The sequence below is a fragment of the Strix uralensis genome, chromosome 5, assembly GCF_047716275.1.
Source record: "Strix uralensis isolate ZFMK-TIS-50842 chromosome 5, bStrUra1, whole genome shotgun sequence".
NCBI classification, from domain to species: domain Eukaryota; kingdom Metazoa; phylum Chordata; class Aves; order Strigiformes; family Strigidae; genus Strix; species Strix uralensis.
Window position 1 is genome coordinate 8675160 of NC_133976.1, and position 18710 is coordinate 8693869.

An 18710-nucleotide genomic window follows, 5' to 3' on the forward strand; every position below is an offset into this window, starting at 1 on the left:
TTTCACTGCCATCAAATTGCACCTGTCTACATCTCCTTTAATCTTTTCCCTTCTCTCTCCATATGTTTTCCAGGCCATAATTCTCCAGAACATTGTTTCTTCTTTCATCACTGGACCCATATCTCTGTAACGTCAAAATGTCTTAATTTTTATTAACTATATTTAATTTGACTTAATACCACAGAGAGTTTGTTTGATTCCCATCTCTTTCCCTTTTATTTTCCAAATAAAGTAGAGAGTGGAAATTTTTTGTCAGCTCTGACAGACTTTGCTGTATGACCCTTCTCATCTCTGCTTCCAAATGGTTTGTCATGATATTGTCGAAAATTCTTCCAGGCAATCTAATAGCAGATCTGGTGCAATGCTAACATAGTGGGATACAAACCAATACCGTAGACTTTATTTACCTTAAAATAAGAAAATTGCATTTTCCAACAATTAAGCAAGTAAAAACTGGCATATGTTAGCTAACTTCTGCTATTCTTTTCTTTCTGTTAAAGAAATAGTAGAGACAGGAAGTTTCCATTTTCCCATAAGAGGCAAATTTTGGAAGCCTTTAACACTTCATTAAGAAATCAGTTGTCTGTGACCTCTTCTAGTACTCTGCCAAAATATACTTACAACAACCTCTCCCTTTTCTCCCACAAGGAATCACATCAGAAACTTATTTGATGCCATAAACCAATGTGAATCAGTCTGTTATGTGTTCAGTTGATTAAATGGAATGCATTTTATTGCTGCATTTGCATGCTTTTCTTTGAAATCTGGAGTCAAGCAACTGAATCTCTTTGAGGATTAAGCACATTTTAGTGGTGTCTGTATAAATTATTGGCAAATTAGCACAATGTTATTGTCTCAGCTTTTGACAGTGATTGCTAGTGGGGAAATATGCAAAGAATGTATTTTATCTTGGCTCTGATTATCCTGGTTGATGTTTGTAATGCATAATATGATTGATTAAGAGTCTAGGTTTTGAAAATTAAGTGTTTTAGACCCACCATGGGAAGTTACTGGGTAGCTTCAAGGAGCTGTCATCTTTGTTCGAAGGAAGGATTTAACTATTTTCTCTTGAAAAAGAGGTTCTGGGACTCTTCGTTAGTAAAGGGGAAAGTCTGCAGTTTTTGGCTTGTCAGTCCTACCAGAGCCAGTAGTACCCATAAAATCAAGATACTTAATTATAATCAGACAAGATAGCAGCAGATGTTGTCATTTAGAAGCCAGTGGTTGTTGACTCATCTGCAGCAATGGCCAACACAAATTCTTCAATGTAAGAGTAAAAGCAGCTACAATTGGTGCTGACACACCAATGGGGATGGCATTTCTTCCTAAGCAAGGAATGCTGCTGGTTGGTCCATATCATGAAGCATGGAGGTCTTAAATATCTACTCTAGGCAATGTAACAGAATGATAACCTCAAGGGAAATCTTAGGAAATTCTGCCTATCTTTGGTGGTGTTCTGTCTTAGTCTTTCCCCTTGTGTACTTCTTTCACTGACTCCCCTTGTTTTTATTTCGTGCTGCTTTTGAGTGCTTGTGAACTGCGTTTCTTTGGCAAGCATGTAAGGAGATATGAAGAGAAATAGAAGGAGGTCAGGCTCATCCTAAAATATACAGTGTGTGTCACAGTGTATGGTGACACCCCCAGTCACGTGGTTGGATGTGTCCACCCCGAATGCACCAGGAACGAGGGAGACATAAGAATTGAGTTGGTCATAAACTGCTACTGTGTTTTGGATATTTCTCTGTATGTATAGAGTGGGACCTCATCAGGAAGAAAACTCTAAGGTCCCGTGTGCTGTGAGACTGGTGCTCTAACAGGACCTAAAAGCCAAAGCGAGGTTGTATGGATGTGTGTTTGCTTGAATAAAAGACATGCAAGAGTGACCTCTGAGAGTTTTGGTGTTATAGACAGCCCATTCCTGTCCTTGTCTCCTTCCATATTTAAAATGGCAATGTACTAGAAAGTCATTCTCTTTAGGGGTAACATTTTCTGTTTTCCAGCTGGTTGTAGGCAGTGGTGAGGCTGTTATCTGGCTTGCTGTTGTTGCCTCTAAAGGAGGGGTAGGTGTGTGTAGGGAAGTGCTAGGGAGAGAGAAACCCCTTCCTGACCCTGCCATTTCCTTAGATGTAGGAGAAGCAAGAAGACTGGCACTCCAGGTCTCTCCCTAGCCTTTTCTTCTTACCCATCCCCTTCCTATTGCAACAACAACTCAGCCTGGCCTTGGCCTCTTTTCTTCTTGCAGTGACAAAACTCAGCTTTGCGTATGTTGCTGAGAAGCTTTGAGGTGGCTCTGGATAAACAGCTTCTACCTTTCATCTTGCAGACTGCAAGTATAAATGAATAGGCAATGACATCATGGACATCAGACTGCATTTGGTGGTGACTTAAGGGTTTGTTTTGGTCTCCCTTACTCTAAGTGTACTAATTGGATGAAAGATTGCAGTGGAAACCTCTTTAACAAGAGCTGAGATTTCTGGGTGGAGCCAGGGTATTTTGGACATTTTGTGCTGATTTTGGGGATTTGTTTTGTTCAGGTAGAACATGATATTTTTTAAATAGGTTTTGATCATTTTTCAATTTGAAAAGACAATTCCTTTTGAAATTTCTTTGGCTATGACTGAAACCAGTTGTGGTCAATTAATTCAGGAAAAACGGTTACTTGAAGACAAAATAAAATGTTTTGTTTTACCACAATAAATTTTGGTTTTGCTTTCAGACTTCACTCAAGACTTAAAAAAGCAACACCTCTCCTACAAAACAACACCAAAAGCAAGAACAAGGACAAAAACCCTCCCAAATAATATTTACTTCAGATTGACCTGCGATGCTTTTTGAGTCTTACTCTTCTGCTCAGCAAATAAATAAAAAGTGATCAGTTTTTCAGAAACCTTTCTGCACTCTTGATTTATAGCAGAGAGCTAAGGTACTCTGAAATTATGATTTCTGAATGAAAAACTGAACTTTTCTGCAGCCTCCAGTAAGGCACCATAGATGCTGTGTTAAGCCTTGCTCTAGTTCCCATCATTTTCCCCTGGTTGTCTGTGTGCAGGGCTCGGAGCACTCTTCAAGCTCACAACCAAGGTACTTGGGGCTCCCCTCCACCATGCAAGGAACCATGACAGGATCCACTGTGCTTTGAGATGCATTACTCAAATCTTTAGATATGATGGGAGCAATAAAGACACCAGAAGAGTTTTAGAGTCTAAAGTCAAGTTTGACACAAATGGGAACAAAAAGTATAAACTGTTTTAATTAGAGAAACTAAAATGATGTGAGACAACAGCAAAAAAAAAAAAAAAAAAAATCCCTTTCTCAAGAGATTTTAATGCCAATATGGTGTGCAAAGCCTCTGACAGACTTTGACATTTTCCTTTTTTGTTTTGCTGTGTTTTGAAACTAGATTACTTGAATCATCAAGCAATACCAGATAATCTGTGTCCCTGGACACCCAACAGAAAGTAGTGAAAAGCTTTCAAGACAAAACCAAGAATGTTGGGAACATTCAGTGGGGCTGAAACTCCAGAGCTCCATGTGCTGGTGGTTTTTTGTGTGAAAAACCGACATGCAAGTGGCTTTCAAACCACCTAAGTATTCAGAGTGTGTTCAGACATAGATGTTGGGTCATTTTCTCAATAGTGCTATTGAAATGAATGAAAACTCTGGGACAGTAAGATCCTCACCTGCTATAAATTAGCTTCAGTGATGCCAATTTAGATTTAGGGTTGGAATTCATCTGACACAATGCCTTTATTTTCAGTGCAGACTTTGTGATCTGAGCAAGCTGTGCTAGCCTTTATTTGGAGAGATTCATTTTAGCCTAAATTAACAGTCTGAGATAAGCCAGGGGAATTGTGCCTACTTCCCTCCACTGAGTACAAAGGGAGAAGGGGTTGACAATCTTATATGTAGCTATTTATACTGTAGACTATGAATGTTAGGTGAGGTGGATTTGACCCTGATTGTTGCTTTCTATAGAAATTGAGAAGAAATTCTCATTGGCTTAGACATTTTTAAGAGCTGCTTAAAGATAATGTAGATGCAGGGACATAAGCATTATGGTCAGATATTCTGCCCTTTTGCCATACTGTGAACAGCCTCTTAATCCACACAAGAGCATACAAAAGTCACATGAATGTAGCTGCCCAACTTGAGATGCTTTTAGTGGTCTTCATTTAGAAAGTAAGATTCCCAACCTGTCAAAACTTGGCCCCTTTGTTGTGCATCAAGGTCAGAACCAAGCCTGAAACGTTAGGTGGTCTAGAGCTTGTGGAGAGAAAGAAGCTGAATGCAGAGCTCTGCATGTAATGGAGGCTGAGCAATGCCTACTTTGGGGGAAGTCACAGGAATTTCTGTGCGAGACAGCTCCATGATGCAGAGGCTTAAATGGCTGCATGTGGAGCCAGTCACAGAAGTGTTGACATCAAGAGGTCTTTGCTGGTGGACATGTGGATGTCCAGAAAAATTAGTCATCTATCTGTGAGTAGGAATTTTAAGAACCTGCATCTTTAGTTTTTGTATTCAAAATAACAGCTACTTCCTCTGCCAGTTCAGCCCTAAGGACTTGCACCTTTCCATAAATGTGTAAAAACTTCTGCAAGTGCAGAACTGGGCTCCACAGAACTCATACATCCAACAGTATGTATCTATAGCGTCTGCCTTTCAAGCCTCAGTGGTGTTGCCTTTGAAGTCAATGAGAATTTTGCTATTGACCTCAGCTGAAATGAGATCAACGGGAACAAGCCCTTAGGTAAATTTGCCCAGACACATTAATCAAAGGTGTGTTTGTTTCCTTAATGACTTTTTGGACCCGGCAGAAGGGAGGATTTCAGATTGTTTCAATAGAGTGAGGGCAGCTTTAAGAGTGCAGTTACAAAAGTGAGACTTTAAAGGTATTTTGCAATTGTCTAAGTAGCTGGTATGTGTGTTTTGAATCGTTTGGTTTGAATGCAAAGGTCACTTCAGAGACGTGTAAATGTCTCCTGGATTTCTCTTTTTTGACTTTTTTTGTCTCCATTTCTGTGGTGCTCCAATTACCTTTCACAGCACTGTTGATGCAGGTAAGCTGAACCAGCTTTGTTTTGGCTGGAGGTATAAGACAGTCTTAGCTAATTTTCTGACATATTTTATTCCATCTCTTTGCCAACCTAATCTAAAATCTCTTTGTTTTTTTATATGCTAATCTATTGTGTGCATGACAGCATTAAATCATGCCAAATGAGTGAACCAGCGATCAAAAATTTTTTGCTAATATCTCATTGAGATGCAATTAGATATTTTCACTTTTGAAAATTACCCTACATTTTAATGATAAAAAGAGCACTTGAGGTGCTTTAATAATATGCATTTTTTTTTTTTTAAGTAGAGGGAATTTATACTTGACCCTGACAAAGCATTCATTGTAAGCACTTATTATGTGATATGGATTTTGTAACACAGGCACAGACCCATACACAGATATGTGTTTGTACACACTAGTACTGCCGACTTTTTATCTTTTTTTACCTATCCTGCTGACTAGAGAAATGTAATGACCTTGAGGGAGGAAGAAACAAAAATGAAACCATGCTGAAAAACTTTTATCTTTTTATTATTGGTGCCTTTACATTAATACTGCTGTTTTGTGCTGAGAAAACCAAGCTGTTACACGTAAGGTAACTGTAATATACAACATAGAAATGCAGTCTAAGTTAATTACAACAAGGAGCTACAAAAAAATTTCGTAGGAAAGAAGTCACCTAACATTGCAACTCTGCTTGCAACAAATCACCCCCTTACTGCAGGACTATGCACATTGTGAACCATGGTTATTTACATGTCCCTTATGACCATTAACAACAGAAGGGCTAAAATCAGTCTAAAAAGTTCCAGAACATCACTATATACTGTACAATCCTCAAAAATAATTTATTACACTGTTTCTAAAAAAGGTACTAATTTTGTTTTGATTTCTTTTGCTTTCTGGTGTTTTCTGGAGTGCACAACATGTGCAAAATTTTGCCTAACAGTCTAAAAACTCAAGAACTGAACTGCAAGTCACAATCACAGAGATGAAGTGGTGGAGTCCAGAACTTCCCTTCCATTGCAGACAGTTGGTACGTACATGCTAGCAGATGCTGAAAGAGAAAGAGAGGGGAAAATCAACTGACTTCAGGGTGGCAAAAAATTACAACACACAGGATTAGAATTAATGTTGATTTGGACCATCTCACCCAATTTAACCAAGATGCCCAATTAAAAGTCACTGTTATATGACATGTACTGTCAGCAGTGGATCTGATGGAGATACTGCTTGCACCTCTACAAGGTGCAAGATCTGAGGCTGAAGAATCCGCTGGAGGAACCTGATTTCTCTTTGCTGACCACTGAACGCTTCTTCTAGAAATGTCTGAATAAAATACATTAAATTTTTTTTGATTATTCTGCGCCACTGGGACTCACTTTATAGCACTTTGCATGGTAGTGTGAATTAATATAACTAGAGTGGTGATATTATCCCCGTAGAATAAAAAGTGAACCTTTGGATTTTGATGTTTTATTGGCAAGAAATGCTAAGGTCTGATCCATTGAGCTTTCACATAATTGGAATGGACATTCCTGAAATATAATATATGCATTTTTAAATCTGGGAGAGAATCCACCTCTGCATGTTAGGACCTTGCGTTGATCTACTTTTTAATTAAAAAAAAAAGAATTCTAAGTACATGCTGGATGAAGAATTTTTTTAATAACTGAATTTGAAAGCAAGATTATTTCTCATTAATCCCAGAATATTTTCTGGCCATAATACCCTTAATTTCTAGGAGCTCTGGATCGGGATTCAATATGCATCCAGAGGTGAGGGCCAGATACCTTTGTCTACGTTACCTAATATTTTATACAACAGGTTTTCATTGCTTCAGTGATACAAGATGACAATTGACTCTGAGTATCAGAATCTATTTCTAAATGTATTTGTATTTTGACTGTAGGGTATATTACCATTCTGCTAAAGACTGCTGGATTTTAATTTAAAAGCAAGCTGGTTTGTCCATCTTTGTTAAAATTATCCACTGGGCATCAGGAACGTGTTTTCAGATACTTTGTGACATCTCCACTTATGGCACCACAAAGCTGTTTTTTGAAAGATGCATTAGGTTAATGATAACAGTGACCCGGAGAAATGTGATGCCTTCATCAAAGAAAACACACGGCAAGCAATGACTTAGTAAACTCAATCATCCAGTGTAAAAAGCAATTTATGCAGCTGACAAGGGCATGCTCAAACTTCCAAAACTGGTGCTGGCTACACTCTCAGTTGCAGACTAGTTCTTTAAAGATGGTCAGCATTATTTTTAGAACAAATAATTTTTTCTTCAAATCAGCTACTGTTTCTAATTCTTTCATTGACTGAATAAATATTTAATGGAAAACAGAACTGCTTTAACAAGAGAAATTTAGAGGCACCCATTGGACTAACCTAATACTTAAGAGGGCAGGACATATTCCTGATTGATAAATAAGAGAGCCAAGAATGAGCCCCTGCTCTGAATTAGGAAGATGGAGTTTGATCTCTCGCAACCTGGATGTGTTGTGAGTCACATACATGAAAGCAGTTATTGTAGGTAAAAGGTCATAATGCATCATGTCTATGATTTTGAAAAAATTACCAGGTTTTGTATTCAGTTTTTAACTGGATATAACAGCACACTGACCTGAAATTTTTATTATTGTTGTTATTTTTATTTCTACTTATTGTTGTCAAATAGAAAAATCAATACTGCTTAGGAGACCCGATTCGAATCCCTGTTCTGCAGTATGACTACAGGCAAAATCATTTTTTTTCTGTGAACATCAGTCACCTACCCAGAACTTTTTTAGCTTCAGGGTTTTTTTGAAGTCCAACACATTGAAGAGCATGAATAGCTCAAATACTACGGTAACTGGGTCAGGAGGATGTCAAAGTTGGACAGAGAAATACGGTGGTAGGTGAGAAATAAGTGGCCTTGCCTTTTGAGTTCTCAGGCTTCCTCCACAGCACTTACCTCTCTTGTAGTGCTGGGAGGCAGTTATTAACTCTGTTGGGTGGAGTAAAGTATTCACACTAAGTATCCAGCTCTCTGAGACAGAACAAAAGATCTTGCTTTTTCTTACAGACCTCAGCAACGTTAATCGCTGGCCCTGCAGGGTTCTGAATTTCATGTTGTGTCTTATAGCAGCAGCCAAGGGGTTTCCTGAAGTATTGCTGGATATGCTAGAGATACTTCACCTCCATTTTGCCTTGTGTTGAGGTCAAAGACAAACACAATTGTCAAGGACAATTCTGGTCATGTCACAAGTCTTGATTTGGCTGCAATTCATGCTTTTGATCTCCTCTTTCCTGGCCATCCCTAATTTTGCTTTGATAATCTAAGGAAAAGAACTGGAGGTAAAATGCAAGAGCCCAGCATTGCCATGGGCACCTTGCAGCATGCCTACATAGTCACGACCAGGCAGATTCAAACTTGCTGTCTGCATCCCACTTCCTCTACTTGTGCTCACAGCTGAACAACCGTGAGTTAATCATGTATAAAAGACACATATCAGGGATAGTTTGGAGTAAGGGCTGGGAAAAGAAATTCTGAGAGAGAAAATTTACCAGTCTGGCTATAAACAATAGCTTCAATTCTTTTTCTTACCCTTGTGAGGGTAGAACTCAAGTCTGTGTGCCGCTCTCCATGTGGACATAACTGTGTAAAAGCTCAGCCTGAATCATGTAGGAGCTTAAATCAGATCTGAGCTCTCTGAGCTCTCTTTCTAAGTGCTGATCTCCTACCTTATGGGGATACCTCTGCCAAACCAATAAAACAGGCCACAGGAAAACTGGGGAACACCTCGATGGTGGAAACACTGCAGGGGAAGCAGAACTTATAGCACTCTGAAAAATGTGAATTTTCAGATTCAGATAAATGTGTACAGATATATAAGTTTCAAAACATGTCGTATGCCTAGGTACATACATATCCTGACTCTCTTCAGCTTAAATTTATATATTCTTTTGTAGTCCAGACCTCAGCTGTCAAAATGATCAAAGCTTGGTGCCACTAAAACAAGTTTCCTCGCTTAGAAGTCAAGTATTCACCTCTACTTGTTTTCTGCAGAGCATGTAGCAAAGACAAGTTGCTGTATTCAGATGACTACGTGAGGTGCTCAGTTTAGCTCTCATGACCACTACCACACAGCAGCTTATGCCATTGACCACTGACTCAGGTGCCCCCTACACTGTTCAGTTTAAGGATGTAGTTGAGATACAACTTTAGAACTAACACTTAACACTACCCAAGAGCACCATGATGTCACTTACCTTTTCTCATAGTGTTTGGCCACATTTCATAGTTCAAGAAACTCTGTTAAAAACTGGCTGTGAGTCACTTGCTGCTCGTGACCCACTATACTCATGGCATTAATGACTGATGGAGTGAAGAGGTAGTGGCAGCGCTGAGACGTAATGGAGGTGGGAATCCATGGAGAAAGGAAACACTGCCCATTCGAGCAATTTGGGTAATCCTGTTCTCTAAAGCTCTGATAATGAACAAGAACTGGATTTTTGGATGTTGCTGTTACTAGAATGCCCTGGAGCTAATTTTGATCAGCTTCATATCAAGCAGTTTCTGACTGATGAAAACACCATCAGACCAAAATAAAAGCAAGATGACAGCCCCAGGATTGATGAAAGGAATATTTTAGACAGGGATTACAGAATCACAGAATCATCTAGGTTGGAAAAGACCTTGAAGATCATCTACTCCAACCATTAACCTAACACTGACCATTGGAGACTTATAAAGAAATAAACAGGTTAAAAAAAAAAAAAAAGAGAAAATTTATTTAAAATCATTTACAAATAAATGGAAGGGAGTAGGAGAAAATTTTCCTTCTTAGAAATATTAGCACTGTGATAGACAGTGAATTCTCAGTGTATTTTCCCAAATCATTGTCCTGGATGGAAACTGTAGGGCTTTTTCCATTGTATGTGATGGACCTTTTAGTTCTACTTCCAGGTCCATGTCTTGCCATGGTCTGAAAAGACGAACAAAGACAAGCAGCTCTTATTCAGCTAGCTTTAAGCAGGAAAAGCAAATGACTGCAACCACCTTTCTAAACAAAGAAGTAGCAAGAGATTGTAAATCTGGATTTTTATGCTTTCCTTAATGTCTTGAAGCTGTTCACAAACCTGAAGAAGTAGGCTTTTAATGTAAAGATGTGCATGGAGGATGTCTTTCAGTTGCATACATGCTTGTGCACACACGTGTATTATCCAGCTGTTGTAATAAAAATATCAAATTCCAAAATGCAATCCTGTACAAAAGTCTCCATGAATCAAAACGGTTTCTGACTCAGTTTATTCCATAGCATGAGAGAATTAAAAAACTTGGAAAGACCACTTACATGAAATTCATAAAGGATCAAAATAATCTTATGGGACTTACCATTTCATCAAGGGACCAAACCTCTAAAGGTTTTTAGGAATCCATTGGTCTTGCAAATCCAGCCCTTTTGAGAGTGCTCAGCACTTTGGTCACTTAGGGCCATCTCATCTCTCTTGGTTTAAGTTTTCCAAAACAGCAAGGAGATTTTGGGTTTTGGTGCCAGGGCTGGATGCAGCCCTGACTCTGATGAGATGGGGGACGAGTAGAGCCACATGCCTGCTCTCTTGTTAAGGGACCTTGGGCATTCATGACACAATATGGTTTGGGGTGGGAGAACCAGAGATGGCTGGGACCCCTTTACCTCCTAATCCCTGCCAATGTGTTACACAGCAAGGTGCCAAGTTCCTTCTGTGTTCTGTCTGAAATCTGAAGTGCCAAAGGTTTCTAGCCAATTTTGAAATTTAGATGATACTCAAAAACCTGAGTCTAGGTTAGTGTGAACTTGCTGGCAAGCTTTGCTCTGCATCCCTCCTTTCCTCTGTGTCGTATTCCTTGTCTCTTTATAGTTGTAGCGTGCTTTTCCAATTAGCTTTCCAGGTTAGACATACTGTTCACAGAGCTCTGCGAACAAGGTGCTGTGTGCTCCTATTCTTAACTAGTTAAGCTTGACAAGGGAAAAACCCCACAAACATATAGGTGACCTAATATTTTTTATTTTAAACCCAAAACAATCTGTGAGCAACTCTCCCAGAAGAGGAGCAAAAGCCTTAAAACAGAATTACAGATGTGATTCTGCTTGGGATGAAAAATCTGAAGATAGAGGAAAGGAGAGAAGCACAGCATATGAGCTGTCCTTGCAACAGAGCACTGATTGTTTCTCCCGGCTGTGGCACTTACAAAGGGTACTGCTCGCACTCTGCATACAGATACAGTTTATGGCATCCCTTGTATGTGTTTGCTGCAGACTTGGAGCCTTTTCTTATAATGCAGGTGATAAGAGCTGTTGAGAGCATGCTGCATTTTGGCCCAGGTCCTGTCGGTGTGTCATTTTGACAGGAATACTCCAGGGCAATCTGTTCCTGTCATTGCTGTGAGAGTGACAGCGAGTGACAGGTTCTACTTGCTTTGTGCAGCAGGCTGGAGTCAGAGCCTGCTGAAAGCTTTCTGCTGACTTCAGTGAGCTTCAGAGCAGGCTCTGAGCTGATTCCCATGGGAGGGGGATGAGTTTTTCTCTCCAAACACAAATGAAGTGATGCTTCCACGGGTTACACAGCCCAGCCTATAAAGGACTTTTTGTTGCTCGTAAAAACCCTGTTTTGTCTTTACCCAAACTCACCACAACCCCACATCCTTATAAAAACATGGCAGTTTTGTTACTTACACTGGGAGTAAGTGGTCCCGGTCCCACTGACACTGAACCTGTTGAGATGGAGTCTGTGAGTAACCACGTTCTTCTGGGGCTGGAAGAGGATGATGTGCACCTTGGGCGCGAACAAGCAGCCCAGCACAACAAAGCCGCTCAGACTCACAGAGATGCACATGGTGGTGGTTTGCACCTAGGAGAGAGTGGGCGCAAAGTGCTGTGTTTCAGTATGGAAAGCTCTGAAATGCAGCATATTAGTAGCATTATCATACAACAGCAGGAACCACAGTCCTGCGAGTTTGCACAGGTACAGGCTGGCTTGAACATCTGTCACATCCTTATCTTCCACACTCCTAGGATCATACGAGTGAGGGGCATGGTGCTGATGGTGCCCTGTGTCTCTGCATATCAGGGAGAGGTTGACTGTGTTCTCCCTCAGTTTAGTACAGGAAGAATAGTTCTGCTTTCTCTCATCTCTCATGCCCTTGTTTTCTAAACTGATCAGGAAATCCTCTATAATGCCTGTCATGCAATATCTGAGCAAAGCTGGCTACAGTAGAAACCAACTTGCCCATACTGTACTTTGTGTGGGTTTACATTAGACGCCTCATGCAAAACATCCATTTGAAAATCATTTTAGTCTTCAGCCTCAATACTAATCAGAGAATTTGAACAATCCCTTGCAGCAATATAGGTGTGATTTGGAATAAACATGAAAGGTGGTGACATTTGTCAGACTGGGCCTGAAAGGTGCCCTGACTTTGAGACATAAGTTTTTGGGATCAGAAATTAACTGCTTGTAAGACTGCAGGGTTTTAGAGTAACTGCCTTGGGGATTTTGTTAGTGTAACTTTGTTGGCAACTCTCTTTCTTTCTTTCTTTCTTTCTTTCTTTCTTTCTTTCTTTCTTTCTTTCTTTCTTTCTTTCTTTCTTTCTTTCTTTCTTTCTTTCTTTCTTTCTTTCTTTCTTTCTTTCTTTTCTTTCTTTCTTTTCTTTCTTTTCTTTCTCTTTTTCAATGGTATAACTAGGTGCCAGTTTACTGCCTCATTTTCAGTTTACATTCTTTTCCTCCAAGCAGATCCCTTAATTAAGATGGTGAATTAAACTGCTTTAAACTCTGCTGCTTAATTTGAATGATTATACATCCACAGCTCATTTTTTCTTAGTTACACTCCTGCAGACCTTGGAGATTAGCCTTCCATGGGAATGCTTCTTATATCTCCTTGTCAGAAATAACTGGTGCAAAATGAAAAATAGTTTTATATATATATATACCAAGCAACAAGTGCTTTGTTAGCAGTGAGTATAATTAATGTGATCATATAATAATCATTCTTTACCCAAGGTAGATGTGGCAAGCACCATGAAAAGGTGCTCAGCATTCACAGGGTGAATGAACATGGAAAACCCTACCAGGGCAGCATGAGAAAGGGACAGCTGCACTTTCTCCTTCACTTCCCTGAATTTCATCCACAAGGACTCTGCAGTCAGTTCGGGGTGGGTATCGAACTGAGCACTGTACAGGTAAAACAGGACTGGGAGTTTTCTTATAAAAAGAATAAATTGAGGTGGTAGTTTCAAGGTAAGTTTTCTTCACTAACAAAGCCCTCCTCCCCACCCTGCTTTGCTAGGGTTTGTGCCTCCCAGAGCAGCTCAGCTGTGCTGACATAATTATACACTCAATCAATGAAATGATTTGGGTTAAAAATAGCCCCATCCCACAAGATTCCTTTTAACCCAGGTCACTTCAGTGGTTCGATGTATAACTGGCCTCAGAGACACTGGTGTGTGGGCAGAACGGAGGCAATCCTGCTAGACCAGGCAGGAAAAACTGGCAGGGAGGGCAAGCTCCTTGAAACAGAATTACCCCTAAAGAAAATTCAGGGAGAAACTGTCTAAACAGTAGGAGCTTTTGACACCTGATTTTGTGATAACCAGTTTAAAACACAGAATTCTCCTTTCCTGTGTTATTGCTGCATTTCTTAAGCTTTTGTCTAAGGCGATAAGGTCGAAAATTCCCTTAAATGTGCTAGATATTGGGGCTGCTGTGAATTTGTTATGTATGATTATTTAAGCATATCAGGTTTCATCGTATCTTTGATTCTGAAATCAATGTGGATCTCTGCATGAAAAACAGTGGCATCAGAGAAATCTGTCTTTTCCAGGAGCTCTCCTTCAAATTTTTGACAGTGCAGCTAACAGAGTCAGCCACCAGATGCAGCAGTTTGCAGAGGAGTTTCCGGCCTCTGTTTTGGGATCTTCTAGACCTGGGAACAACCTCTGAGATCACTGGAGGACTCTTGGGACCACTTCAAGGAATGTCAGGGTGCTTTACTGCTGCTGGGAGAGGACTGTTGCAGGAGGCTGTGACTTCTAGCAACCTTCATCAGCTCCTAAGGATCTCTGTCAGCTGTCCTTGACCAGCTTGGAGCTTTTGTCTGAGCTGACTCTTGGTTAGGTAAGGTTGGGCACTCTTGTTGCAGGTGCTGGGAGGAGCCCTCCGGAGGTGCTAGGCAGCTAACAGGTTCAGCATCATGCATAAATGTGCACAGAAGAGGGCTAAAAACTTTGCTGAAGGCTGTGTTTGTGTACAGAGCAAGGGGGATGCCACAGGGCATGGTCCCCAGTGCCCACAGGGGCAACTATCCCTGGCATGTCAGGATTGACCCAGACTGAGCTCCTGAGGGAGCTTTGGGGCTGCAGGGATGCCTGAGGCTTCTCACGGGGTTTGGGAGAGTTCTCCTTTTCTGCAGGAGATGTGGAGGATTTCTATCGTCAAGATAAGGAGCTATGGGAGGAGGACAGCAGACTTTGCAGCATCAGACATGATGAGAAAAAGGTGGATTGGATCTTCTCTGACACTCTGCAGGTACAAGAGCCTGGTCTGTACTAGAGAAGAACTAGGTAGCCTACGTTTGTTGAGTTGGGAAATGGAGACTCCCATGATGATGAAAGCTGTGACTTGTAGCTCCTGCTCTACTTACAGATCTGCAATGACAGCATAAATCAGTACCCTGGTAGCAGGGTGAGGAGAAGGAATTGCACTCTGTGTGAGAGAGCAATGGGAGTGAATGGAGCTCTGCTGGGCAATGGGTTTTGAGCCAGCTGATAGATATGGGTCAGGATTAGCAGGCAGACCAAAGTGGACAACATTATGGTGAGTGTCTCCTATAAACCACATAATCAAGAAGAAGTAGAAGAGGTATTTTTCAGACAACTGGAAGAAGTGTCATGTTTGCAGGCCCTGGTCTTCTTGGGGCAGTTAACCACCCTGATACCCACTGGAGGAACAACACAGCAGGGCAGAGGCAATGCAAGAACTTGTCAGGAATGTGACAGGCAGGGAAAGCTTTGGCTGCTGCAACCAGCAAATGGTGGAATTCAGGATCCCAAGGAAGGAAGAAAAAAAGTAGGATGTCCACCCTGAAGAGCAGATTGACTTGTTCAGGTATCTTCTTGGAAGAATACTATGGGATATGGCACTGGAGAGAAGAGGGGTCCAGGACACCTGGTTATTTTTCAAGAATCACCTCATCCAAGCTTAAGAGTGGCCCATCCCAATGGGCAGGAAATCAAGTAAATGTGACAGGAGGCTTACATGGGTGAACAATGACTGCCAATAGTCAGTATGGATTTACATGGGAAATTATGCTTAATCAACTGATAGACTTCTGCAGTGAAATGACTGGCTTGGTGGATGATGAGAGAGTAGGTGATATTATTTATTTTATCTTTAGTAAGGCTTTTAACACTGTCTCCTATAATATCCTCATTGACAATCTGATGAAGTACAAGCTAGATAAATGGACAGTGAGGTGGACTAAAAACTGGCTGAACTGCTGGGCTCAGAGTATTGAGATCAGTGACACAAAGTCCAGCCAGAGGCTAGTCACTAACTGTTCCAGGGGTTGATATTACAACCAGTGCAGCTTAACACCTTCATTAACTACCTGAATGCTGGGACAGAGTGAGCTCTCAGTAAGTTTAAAGATGATACGGATTTGGGAGGAGTTGTTGATATACTAGACAGCTGTGCTGCCATCCAGAGGTACCTTGACAAGCTGGAGAAGTGGGATGACAGGAACCTCATGAAGTTCAACAAAGGGAAAAGCAGAGTTCTGCACCTTGGGAGGAACAATCCCAGACACCGGTACATGCTGGGAGCCACCCAGCTGGAAAGCAGGTCTGCAGAGGAGATCCTGAAGGTCCTGGTGGGACAACAAGTAGATCATGAGCTGGCAATGTGTCCTTGCAGCAAAGAAGGTCAATGGCCTCCTGAGCATTATGCAGTGTTTCCAGCAGGTAAAGGTTAGTGATTCTTCCCTTCTGCTCAACACAGGTGAGACCCATGTTGGGTGCTATGCCCAGCTCCGGGCTCACCATTACAAGACAGACATGAACATACTGGAGGAAGTGTAGCAAAGGGCCATGGAGATGATTAAGGGAGCGGGACAACTGTCATATGAGGAGAGGCTGAGAGAGCTGGGACTATTTGGTCTGGAAAAGAGAAGACTGAGGAGGATCTTATCAGTGTGTATAAGTACCTTACAGGGGGAGAAAAGAAAAAGGAGCCAGACTCTTCCTAGTGGTGCCCAGTGACAGGACAAGAGGCCATGGGCACAAACCAAAATTCGGGAAAAACATAAGAAAGCTATGAAGATGGACCAACACTGGTACAGGTTGCCCAAAGAGGTTGTGGAGTCTCCATCCTTGGAGATATTCAAAACCTGACTGGACACAGCCCTGAGTGACCTGCTGTAGGTGACCCTGATTGGAGCAGGGGAGGTTGGATAAGACAATCTCTAGAGGTCCCTTCCAACCTTGGTGATTATGTGAAGACATGTTGTGTGTGGAAAAGACCCACATCTGAAGTCATGATGGAATCACCAAGAGCTCTACCGTAAATCCTTCCCCCAGAATTCCTTTTGCTGTTAAAATTTATTCGTTTCAGGGAGAAGAGAGTGATCATGCCAATATAAGCAAGCTTAGACTAACAGAAAAAAAAATGTATGTACTGGAGGCATAGCTATACAATAAGCCCTTCTCACAGCAAAGGCCTTAACCAAATAGCAGGGTTATTTGGTGGGTGACTCTGTAAGACATACAATGATATGCCATCCCAGCATGTCTAACATGGTGTCTGGCACCTGTCATACACGGTTCATACAGGGACACTTCTGCTTCAGTATTGCTAGGGATGTATACTATGTTGATCTACTTATTTTTGTTTGTTCTTTAACTACTACAGTGAGGTCAACGCCAAATCTCTAGATACATTTCCAGGAGCTCTCCCTTTTTTTTTTCAGTAGGGTGAGTCCTAAGTGATGTTTGTGTTTAATGATAAAATCTCAAGCCAGCCAACATTCATTTTTTTTCATTGCTACTATTATGTTTCTAGGTTTGTTTATTGATGGTGCCACGACTATTGGTCTACATGAGGATGACACGGGTTGATTCAGAATAAACATGTAACTCTGCAGGGAAATTAAATATGGGCTTTTCAAAGGAACCCTGTAAGTGTAGACATCTAGAATGGGATTTTCAAAAAGCTCCTGACATGTCATGAAAGCATCAAAAAAGGTGTTAAAAGCATTTTGTGTCAATTTGGTAGGACTGGAATTGGCTTATTTGGAACATTGTATTTAGATTAAATGCCTACAGGTGGTTTTGAAAAGCCCACTCAGGAGATAAGGCTGAAAAATGCTGCTTGAGCAATCAAGTCCTGTTTCTTTTGACCATTTAGTGTCTGTGCTTCCCACTCATGTGACTGTCTGCACTGATATTACCCTCCTTCTCTGTCTATCTTCCTGATTACTTTGGGTGTCCTGATCTGTACCCCTGTGCCTTCCTTAACTTTTCCTTCATTAGCGTCAATTGATTACTCGCCATTCTAACTTCTCCTGAGACTAAATAATCCCTTTCTTTCTTTTTTTTTGCCTTGAAATTATTTATAGTCTGTGATCACGTCTCCCTGGGTTTACTCTTGTCTAGACTAAATATATTTAGCTTTTTTACTGTCACCGTGTGTCTTACTGCGTCATTTGTTATCTATCCTTGTTTTCTCAAGGTTTTCAGTACCTTTCCTAAGCTGAGAAAAATAGTACTAAATATACTGTTCCAGGGTGGTCACACCAAAAGTATGTTGAGTGAAATTATTAGCTCCACAGTTTTACAGGTTATTTCATGTACATACTACTGGTAATTATACCACCCTAAAATAATCTACCTTTCTTCTGGGCAGAAAGTTGAATTAATTCACCAGAGACTACTCCAAGGGCCAGCTCCAGCAGTCACTTCTCACATCATAATAACTGTGAGATTTCCAGTGGAGCAGATCTGAATCTTTTTCGGAGACAATTTCCTTCCATCCAAAAATATGATTTTATTGAACTTGAAGCTTTGCAACACTCTGTGACAATTTAAACAATTTAATGTTTTTTAAGTTTGTTGGTGAAAGCTGACCAATATTTTCTGCTCAGTGAGGTATGTGTTTTATCCCCTACAAAGTGGAGAAATAATAAAAATTTCTATATTTGAACATAACATTTGTTGGATTCTTTTTTTAAACAATCCTGTTTCATAGCAAATTTTGAAATTCTTTCCTTATCTTTTTTATGTGGAAGAAAATACAATGTTTGAATGGCAGATTCTTTTGCAGACGGAGACTAGCTAGTTCAGTTTTTAATTTAAGGTCCACCTCCACCAAATAACTCATTATGACTCATTCTAGCTCATGATCTACTAGGCTTTTCTGTTAGGACTATGACTTCACATACTGATGTACCAATATGAATACTTAATCTATATGCTATGTCTCTATCACAAGCAGACTGATGGTACTAATCCCTTCCACCTCTAACTGTACATGCTCAGTTTGAAATGAGACCATCTTTCTTAGAAATAAGCTAAAATTTGGTAATATGTTTAGATGGACATTAACATTGAAACAGAGCTTGTTTGCA

The 18710-nt window shown here is 40.6% G+C and overlaps 1 protein-coding gene across 6 annotated transcripts in view; it reads right to left on the reverse strand.

Annotated features, from left to right (window-relative positions):
* Positions 1–5566: 5566 nt before the first annotated feature.
* The window catches only part of GRM3 (glutamate metabotropic receptor 3), a 111316-nt gene continuing 98172 nt past the window's right edge, over positions 5567–18710 (reverse strand). For all 6 annotated transcript variants that reach the window (XM_074869840.1, XM_074869838.1, XM_074869841.1 and 3 more), the window contains 2 exons: positions 11767–11941; positions 5567–6113 (listed from right to left, as the gene is read on the reverse strand). In XM_074869840.1, coding sequence (XP_074725941.1) covers positions 6040–6113; positions 11767–11941 — 249 coding nt within the window. In that variant the 3' untranslated portion in view covers positions 5567–6039. The remainder of the gene's footprint in view (positions 6114–11766; positions 11942–18710) is intronic.